The sequence below is a fragment of the Octopus bimaculoides genome, chromosome 1 (assembly GCF_001194135.2).
Source record: "Octopus bimaculoides isolate UCB-OBI-ISO-001 chromosome 1, ASM119413v2, whole genome shotgun sequence".
Classification (NCBI taxonomy): Eukaryota; Metazoa; Mollusca; class Cephalopoda; order Octopoda; family Octopodidae; genus Octopus; species Octopus bimaculoides.
In genome coordinates this window covers 192588191-192598720 of record NC_068981.1, presented here as the reverse complement: position 1 = coordinate 192598720, position 10530 = coordinate 192588191, and the positions used below count along the sequence as shown (strand labels likewise).

General features: G+C 36.9%; 1 protein-coding gene across 1 annotated transcript in view; it reads right to left on the bottom strand.

Annotated features, from left to right (window-relative positions):
* Nucleotides 1–401: 401 nt before the first annotated feature.
* Nucleotides 402–10530, bottom strand: part of LOC106871609 (stabilin-2) — a 68702-nt gene continuing 58573 nt past the window's right edge. Inside the window, exons 37-41 of the mRNA XM_052973009.1 lie at nucleotides 9568–9687; nucleotides 7903–8034; nucleotides 5448–5570; nucleotides 4157–4180; nucleotides 402–557 (exon numbers count right to left, since the gene is read on the bottom strand). Coding sequence (XP_052828969.1) covers nucleotides 417–557; nucleotides 4157–4180; nucleotides 5448–5570; nucleotides 7903–8034; nucleotides 9568–9687 — 540 coding nt within the window. The 3' untranslated portion in view covers nucleotides 402–416. The remainder of the gene's footprint in view (nucleotides 558–4156; nucleotides 4181–5447; nucleotides 5571–7902; nucleotides 8035–9567; nucleotides 9688–10530) is intronic.

Sequence of the window (10530 nt, the reverse complement as noted above, 5' to 3'; positions counted from 1 at the left end):
ATATATATATATATATATATATATATATATAATCATTTGTTTTACATCCATGATTCCATGCTAGCATGGGTTATTACTGAGGCATTGCTCTTTCTGTCTTGAAACTTATCTGGTTTTTTCAAGTCAGGGAGTTTTATTCCACTTTGCTTTGAAAGAACCAAGTTGCAGGGAAACTTGTCATCTCAGTGCAGAATGTAAACACCCATGCATACACACACACACACACTTTGATATGTGTATTTGTGTGTATGAAAGGCTTATGCACAGATGCTCAACCAAATTTCATGTGCAACCTGAGGCTATGGTTGAACACACTCAGCCTCGGCTGCTGATAAACCATGGGATTGAACCAAGGAAACACAGATGCAAAACATGTTTTCTTAACTTCTATACCTAAGAAATATTTGGAAATACCTTTATAAAGGCATCTTAATACTTACCATTCTATATCTTTGCCAAATGTCACAGAGGAAAATATTTGATGCATATTTCTTGTATAGAACAATCAACAAGATGATGAGCAACACGGAAAACACACCTAAGACGACCCCCACAACCTGTCGAGAGAAGGAATGAGAAAAACATTAAAGAAATGGAGAATATTTAATGATTCATTGTGAGAGACAAACAGAAGATTCTATGAAGACAAGGGTTCACATTGATCCAATCAATGGAACAGTCTGCTCGTGAAATTAACATGCAAGTGGCTGAGCACTCCATAGACACATGTACTCTTAACAGTTCTCAGATTCAGCTTGACACAGAATGTGACAAAGCTGGCCCTTTGAAATACAGGTTCTACTCATTTTTGCCAGTTGAGCGGACTGGAGCAATGTGAAATAAAGTGTCTTGCTCAAGGACGCAACATGCTGTTGGGAATTGAACTCACAACCTTACAGTCATGAGCTGAATACCCTAACCACTAAGCTACGTGCCTAGAAATTAGCTCATTGCTGAAATTTGGTTCTATCTCCCCCCTCCTCTCTCTAGTTTCATTTTCTGTCATTCTTCTATAAATTTCTTCTTGTTCTTTATATCTCATCCCTACACCCCATAGTAAAATTTTTTCCCCCATTTCTTTCTTTCTTTCACCTTAGAAAAAAAAGTTGTTTTTTTTTTCCTGTTATGTCTTCTGTCCCAAGTTTTAGTAATGGGTTCGTCCTGACATCATGTTTCCACTGTCTCTCTTTCCAGCACCACCCTGATGACTTCCACTCATCTTTATATAATGGTTTCAAAGTTTTCCACAAGGGCAGCAGTTTTTGGTGGGAGGGAATGAGTTGATTACATTGACCCCAGTGCTCAACTGGTACTTATATTATCAGCCTTGAAAGGATGAAAGGCAAAGTCAACCCCAGCGGAATTTGAACTCAGAACATAGCAAGAGACGAAATACTGCTGAGCATTTCGCCCAGTGTGCTACCAATTCTGCCAGCTTGCTGTCTTACACACATCATTATCATCATCATCGTTTAACTCCGTTTTCCATGCTGGCATGGGTTGGTCGGTTTGACTGAGGTCTTGAGAGCCAGTGACTGCACCAGGCTCCAATCTGGTCTGGCAATGTTTCTGGATGCCCTTCCTAACGCCAACCACTCCAAGAGTGTAGTGGGTGCTTTTTACGTGCCATCAGCACGGGACCGAATTAGGCGGGCCTGACATCAACCATGTTCAGATAGTGTTTTTTACAGGCCAGTCAGGTGGTCCTAGCATCGGCCACATTTGGATGGTGCTTTTTACGTGCCACCAGCATGGGAGCCAGTCAGTGGGTGCTGGCATTGGCCACATTCAGATGGTGCTTTTTACTTGCCAGCAACACGGGAGCCCATCGTGGGTATGTATGTATTTGTATGTCTCTGCTTGTCCCCCTACCATCGATTGACAACTGATTTTGGTGTGTCTACGTCTCTGTAACTTAGCAGTTTGGCGAAAGAGACTGATAGAATAAGTACTAGTCTTACAATGAATAAGTCTTGGGGTCGATTTGTTCAACTAAAGGCAGTGCTTCACCATGGCCACAGTCAAATGACTAAAACAAGTAAAAGAATAAAAGAAACAAAATAAATCTAAGACAGAAGGCAGCATCCATGAATAACGTAGGCCTCAGGTTAGTTGGAATTCCAGACAGTTGCACTCTTAAGAAGAATAATTAGGTAAAGCACAGAGGGGTGCTGAAAAATTTCTGGCTTTGATTGAAAGAAAATACAAGAGGATCAGCTAATTATGATTTTAATCAACATATTCCCCTCTCAGATTCCCACAATTATTGCAGCAGTCCTTCAGTTTTTCTCAACCCTGTAAAAGAAATCAGAAAGTTGGGTCTCCAGCCAGGCCTTTTGAAATACCCTTAAAGCCAGGAACTTTTCAGCACATGCAGTGCATGAAGGAACAATTAGGATGGCCGGAGGTAATCCCAAGTTAAGATTAGTGAAAGTTTATGGAGGGAAAAAAAGAGTTAGTATTAGAAACAATTAGTGTAGTTAAGCTCAGTAACAATTGCCAAAGTTAGTAATTATTAATAACTTTAGTAACAATTAGTAGTATTAGAAATAGTTAGTAGGAATAAGGTTAGTAAAAGTTTATAAAAATCCAGGTTAATAATGTACTTATGTGTTATAAATAGTTAATAAAACTACTGCTGGTAGTTTTGTGTTGTTCAAAATTAACAGACTGTCATCATCATCATCATCATCATCATTTAACGTCCATTTTCTGTGCTGGCATGGGTTGGATGGTTTGACTGAGGTCTGGAGAGCCAGTGGCTGCACCAGGCTCCAATCTGATCTGGCAATGTTTCTACAGCTGGAAGTTCTTCCTAACACCAACCACTCCGAGAGTGTAGTGGGTGCTTTTTATGTGCCACTGGAATGGGAGCCAGTCAGGCAGCACTGGCATCAGCCATGTTTGGATGGTGCTTCTTACATGGCTCAGGCACAGGAACCATTTGGGGCAGTGGGGGTTGGCATCGACCATGTTCAGATGGTGGTTTTTATGTGCCACCGGTACGAGGAGCCAGTCAGGTGGTACTGACAATGACCCATGCATGAATGGTGCTTATTGCGTGCCACCAGCACGAGAGTCAAGCAGCACTGGCAAAGGCCCACACATGAATGGTGCTTATTGCGTGCCACCAACACAGGATCCAGTCAGGCAGCACTGGCAATGACCCACGACTACAATTTCTATTTTTGATTTTGCTTTGATTGAGATTCTGATTGTGATTTAGATTTTTATTTTGATTTTACTTGACTCAACAAGTCTCCTCAAGCACAGCATCTCACCTGACAATTCAAAGGTACTTTTTAAATGGCCTGGTTATGCGACACTGGTATAGGCTTTGGCTGTGATCTCACTTTACTTACTGAGTCTTCTCAATGACAGCATATATGTTAAAAATAGTAAATAAAGGTAGCATTATAATTAATAGTTAGAAATAGTTACATGAATTAGTGTCAGTAATTGTTAGTAAAGCTTTAAATAATAGCTAATAGTTAGGGTTAGTAATAGTTAATATTGTTAGTGTTAGTAAGAATTAGCAAAGGTGGTCAGATTTTATTGTGTTAGAGGTAGTAATAAGTAATATGAGTAAGAAAGAATTCATAAAGTTAAGGTTAGTAACAAGTAATATAATCCAAAAATGATGGAGTTATGATTAGTAACTTTGTAGGATTAGCATGACTAATGATAGTGGAGATAAGTACCAGTTACGCACTGGGGATCGATGTAATCAACTTAGTCCCTTTGTCATTATTTGTCCCCTCTATGTTTAGCCCCTTGTGGGCAATAAAGAATTAAATATATATGGATTTTGTGTACAAGTAGTATTAATACAAGTTAATAGTTAGTGTTAATAACAGGTAATACTGTTAGAAAGAATTAATTGAATTAGAATACTAGCTGTGAATAGAACTAAGGTTACTAATATGTAATATAGTTATTATCTGTAACACTTAATGTAGCTTGTGTTAACAACAGTTAGTTGCTTGTGTTAGTAAAAGTTAATAATGTTAGTAATAGTTATAAAAATAAATTTTTGTAGTATTTAATAGCAATAGTTAATATAGTTATTATTAGTAACAGTCATCAGAGTTAGTTTTACTAGCAGTTAACAGAGACCAGACAAACCTTAACATGTCATAAAACTGTATAGACTCACCCGATGCGGTCCCTCCTCCTTCACCTACAAAGAAATAGTCAAAATAATAAGTATTTGTTAGTGTGTTTTGTATGTAATGTTTGTGTGTGTGCGCGCGCATGTGTGTATGTATGTGTTTGTGTGCGTGTGTGTGTGCATGCATATGCATGTGTGTGTCTGCATGTATGTACATGTGTTTGTGCATATGCATGTGTGCGTGTGCACATGTGTGCATGTGTACATGTGAATGGTTGCAAAAGGGCATCAGCATCGCACAAGTGAAGCATTTCCAGTCTTCCATAAAAAATTGGAAGAGGAAACATAATTTTGCTTGGAAACAGGCAAAGGTTGGTGACTGGAAGGGCATCCAGGAATAGAAAATCTGTCTCAACAAATTTCATCTGACCCATGCAACCATGGAAAAGTGGACATGAAATGACAGCAGCAAATCATATTAGCTGCTGACCAGTTCCAGAATTATTACAGAATATAAATACCTGACATTAATAAAAGTTTATATTCTGATTGTTGCTGCTGTTGCTATTGTGTATCTCCAGATCAGCTGTGACTGATGAAACCTGGCATCAAAGACATTCCAACTTGGTTTACCAAACTTGAGACTGGTGCCTCTTCTTAGAATCCACTCAACAGACTTACTTCTACATTACATTGGAGATGTATTTAGCCATTTATGTTTAAGATGTTTCTCTCAAGAATTCTTATTTCCATCACATCTTTTACACCTTATGGTGTTATAAGGTGTAAAAATTTGGCAATAAAAATATGAAAGTATAGAATCTAGTATTTGTTATTGCTTTATTTTTACTTTATTTGTTATTTCATTATTTAATAATCATTAACGCAATGAGTTGGCAGAATCGTTAGGATGCCAAACAAAATGCTTGCCAACATTTCATCAGTCTTTACATTCTGAGTTCAAATTCTGCTAAGGTTGACTTTGCCTTTCATCTTTATGCAGTTGGTCAATAAAATAAGTACCAGTCAAGTACTGGGGTCAATGTATTCGACTTCCCCGTCCCTTCAAAAACTGCTGGCCCTGTGCCAGAATTAGAAACAATTATTTAATAACTCTTGTCAAATTAACTGGGCTATCCATTATTTAGGATGGACAAAATGAATAGACATCAAATGAACAGTTTGTTTCACATAGTCAGTGGTGGTCTTATGTGGATTGGCATGAAAAAAAGGTAACTATTCCTTAATATATTTGAAATAACTTATTGTTTGGTAATTACTTAAGAACATAGAAATAAAGCTTAGAAAATAGAAACTGTATTTCGAATTGACTTACCTTAGCAGTTACTTTGTAGTTATACCACAAAGGTGTTTCCACGATGTGTATGTAGCCATTCATGTTTAAGATGTTTGTCTCAAGAATTCTTATTTCTACCACTTCTTCTTGTATAATATAGAGCTGAATGAGACGAAGCAATAAGTATTAATGATAAAATAAAATGAGTTCTTACGAAATACAAGATTTCATTACTATTTTTAAATCTCACAACAAGAGATATTCAGCAACAGTACTTTAGAGTAAAGATTGTTTGCCAACATAACATGGCAGTCCTGGTTTAGGACTAATGTTGCTGTAATTTAGCCCCAGGAGACATCATCTCCAGCTGGCTATATGACACGATCTGTATCCTTATATTTTCGAAAATATAAGGACACAGATTCCCTTTTTCGAAAATATAAGGACACAGATCATGTCGTATAGCCAGCTTGAGACAATGTCTCCTGGGGCTAAATTACAGCAACATTAGTCCTAAATCAGGACTGCCATGTTATATTGGCAAACAATCTTTACTACAGGATTTCATCATTATCCTTTTAATGCCCACTATGAGTACGAGTGAAGATATGACTGGGTGACAGAGAAGCTTGCTTCCCAACCATGGGATCTTGGGTTCAATCGCACTTCACAGCAACTTGAGCAAGTGTTTTCTACTATAACACCAAGATAACAAAAGATTTGTGAGTGCGTCTGGTATAGAGAAACTGAAAAAAACAAATACTGGCCAAAATCTATCAACATATCGAAGTATTAAGGTATCATCATCATCATCATCATCATCATTGTCATTTAACATCCATTTTCCATGCTGGCATGAGTTGGACGGTTTGACTGAGGTCTGGCAAGCCAGCAATATATGTATATAATCAAGTGGAGAATGGAGAAACAAACACAAGAAGAAGCAGGTCAATTGCGCTAGTTAGCCATTGATTTAATTAATTATGTGGAGATTGTATAATGATTCATTGACGATCATTTCGATCTGCCAATTTGATTGGCAGATCTCTCTCTCTCTCGCTATATATATATATATATATACACACACACACACACACACACACACACACACACACACACACACACACACATATAGGCACATATATATATGAAATTTTGAATTTGGTTCACGGACACCCAGTACTACCTTTGCAGACCAAAGGCTGGGAACCACTGCTCTGAGGCAGCAAAATACATTTCACCTGTCTTTACATTCTGAGTTCAAATGCTATCAGCGTCAACTTTACCTTTCATGCTTTTGGGGTCAATAAAATAAGTACCAGCTGAGCATAGGGGGTCAATGAAATCAGCTGACTCCCTGCCACGAAATAGCCAGCCTTGTACCAAAATTTGAAACCACAATTATTCTTAGCTCTGAGGTGATGAGTTGGCACAACTATTAGCTTGCCAGGCAAAATGCTTAGTGGCATCACATCTTCCATTTTTTTATTTGCTTCAGTCATTTGACTACAGCCATGCTGGAGCACCGCCTTTAGGTGAACAAATCTTTGTAAGCCTAGTACTTATTCAATCAGTCTCTTTTGCCTAACAGCTAAGTTACAGGGACGTAAACACCAACATCGGTTGTCAAGTGACAGTGAGGGGACAAACACAGACACACAAACATATACATATATACAGGGTGGCCCCTCTTTCACATTCATATATTAACAGTTTAGATCTTAATTATAAAAATATATGAAACCATTATCCAGCAAGATGGAGCACCTCCACATTATGCGTTGACAGTAAGAGACTACCTTAACCAAGCCTTTCCACAGCATTGGTTTGGAAGACAGGGCAGCATCAAATGACCACCACATTCACCTGACCTGACACTATGTTAGGTCTATGAGAAGAATCCCAAAACAGAAAATGAATTATAAGATTACATTTCTGGCACATTCACTGAAATTGATGGAGATTGGAATTTGTGCCACACTGTGTCAGAGTGTTCTGAAGAGGTTTAAAGAATGTTGCAATGTCGAAGGAGGACATTTTGAGCATCTGAGAGATTAAACATTGTCTGTTTAAGATGTGCATAAACAATATGATTGTAAGATAGAAATTCAAATGTAATACAATGTTTTAAAAGAAATTTAAAGTGCCTACATGATAACTGTAAACCTACTTTTGGGCCACCCTGTAAATATATATATATATATATATATATATATATACAATGGGTTTCTTTCAGTTTCTGTCTACCAAATCCAATCACAAGGCTTTGGTCGGCCTGAGGCTATAGTAGAAGACACTTGCCTATGGTACCATGCAGTGAGACTGAACCCAGAACCATGTGGTTGGAAAGAAAGCTTCTTACCACACAGCCACACTACATCTGGTGGTAATATTTTTTTTATTTATCATGTTTACTAAAAATTTCTCCCTTAAAATGATTCAACAAATGGAAAGACTGAGCTGAGAGAAGAAAGAAAGGCTGCAGTTCACTTACTTCACCTGAGGAACTCTTTTGTAACCGAACGCTCTGACCTGCCAAAGTTTTATATGATGATGCTTCAGTGTCAGAATCAATGTAGATCTTTCTGGCAACCACATGGTTCATGACATCTTGTGTGCTTAAATTCTGAAAACCAAATTTAATTTGTTATCTTTTAAAAGACATGTTTTTTATAACATAATCACGGGGTGAAACATATATATTAGCCATTCAAAAACACACAAGAATTATTAACTTCACTTTATTATTTTGGAGCACAAATTTTTGTTGTACCAATACTGCACTGAGTCGTTGATACAACTCCACTGTATATCCAAGGCAGGATCACTATATCTATCTAGCTAGCTAGCTATCTGTCTGTCTCTCTCTCTCTGTCTCTCTCACTCTCTCTCTCACTATCTATCTATTTATCTATCAATGTGTGTGTGCAAGAATACAATCTTGGTCAGCCAGGGTTGTGAGATATATATATCGCATGTGAGATATATATATCGCATGTGAGATATACATATATCTCATGTTGGACCATTGAACTTTACAGTTTTTCTCTCTCTCCGTTTTTTGTTTTTTTTTTCATTCTCTCTCCATTTTTTCCTCTTCTTCCTTTCTGTCAAAGAGCATAGGTTTGAAATGTAAAAGACTTTTCCAGTTTTCCTGAGTGTCAAACTAATACACCTGCTTGTTGTTTCTACACTTGTCTTTGTCTTTTGTTTTTTTGTAAATTTAAACTATATAACAATAATAATAAATAATAATAATAACAATGAAATTATTGCGTATACTGCTCAGGTGCACTACAACTAATCAAAGGTGCATGTATAGTACATAGAATTATGTACAAAAGTCAGGAAAGTGAACAGTGTATGAGTCGTGATATACATGTGTGCATGCATACGGAGGGAGGGAAGATCAGGTGTAGTGTTGGTGAATTTCAGGAAGCATGGAGGTTTTAAAGGATGCAATGTCTCAACAACTAACAACTGATGCAGGTAGTTTGTTCCATGTTTCAACTATATATATATATATATATATATATATATATATATATATATAGATATATAGATAGATAGATAGATAGATAGATAGCAGTTTTATTTTTTCACCCAAAGCATTATAGATATTGTAGAATATGTAAAATACTTGTTAGTATTTGATTTAGTTATTGAATATTCTGCAATATTAATCACATTGTTGATCATCTCAAAAAATAAATTGATAAATTTTTGGTAGCAATTGAAGTTTGGTACACACTATGAAAAATTGTTGTGGAAGCATCATATTATTGCACCAGTCATCATCGTTTAATGTCCACTTTCCATGCTGGTATGGGTTGGGTGGTTTGACTGAGAACTAGCAAGCCGGGAGGCTGCACCAGTCTCCAATCTGATTTGGCAAGGTTTCTACAGCTGGATGCCCTTCCTAACGCCAACCACTTTAAGAGTGTAGTGGGTACTTCTATGTGAAACCGGCATGATGGCCAGTCGAACGGTTCTGGCAACGACCATGCTCAAAAGGTGTTTTTACATGCTACCTGCACAGGAGCCAGCCCAGCGGCACTCGCAATGACCACGCTCATGTTGATAATTAACTCTACAAATGTTTAATCGAATCAATAGTCTGAGAATAAGATAAGACAAAGGAAATTAAGGTTTATCTTACATGATTATAGTCTAATCCATTTACAGGTACAAATACCGTTATGTTTTGGTTAATATTTTCCAACATTTGTATTAAATCACTTCTTTGTTTATCATTGGATACATCCCTCAATATTAGAAGCTGAAAGACAAAACAAATTGATGTAGGTTTTTTTATTTTATTTTGTTTTGTGTATTTTGGTAAGAATGACATTAAACTTTCAAGAATTAACTTTATCAATATTGTCTTTTATCACAAATTAATACTGATTCCTGAGAAAGGCACAAAGCTAGAAATTCGTGTTGCAGAAACAGCCAATTATATTGACATCAGTGCTTGGCTAGTATTTATTTTATCAAAACCAGAGGAATGAAAGGCTAAGTTAACCTTAGAGGAATTTCAATTTAGAACATAAAAAGAAACAGAACAAATACCACAAGGCATTTTATACATAACTTACGAAATTTGGTCAACTGATCACTCTTCTGTAAATTAATATACAAACATATACACACACACATATATTCAACTTATAAAAGCACTTTGACCACTCTAGTGAAGAAGAGCATAGGCTCGAAACATCAAAAACTTTTCCATTTTATCTTAATCTCAAACTAATTGTTCCAGCACCTGTCTCTGTCTTTTGCTCTTTTGTTTTTGTATAATTTTGAACTTGGCTAAGTCTTGGTCAATTATTTCTTTACAGTCTTCATATATTCTGCTGTTATTTTATGTATACAACTTGATAGATTCTGGTGGGAAGGCTTCAGTGTTTTACTATGATAAAATGATAGGCACATAGGTGCAGGAGTGGCTGTGTGGTAAGTAGCTTCCTTACCAATCACAGGTTCAGTCCCACTACATGGCACCTTAGGCAAGTGTCTTCTACTATAGCCTCGGACGAACCAAAGCTTTGTGAGTGAATTTGATAGACGAAAACTGAACGAAGCCTGTTGTGTGTGTGTGTATGTATGTATGTATATA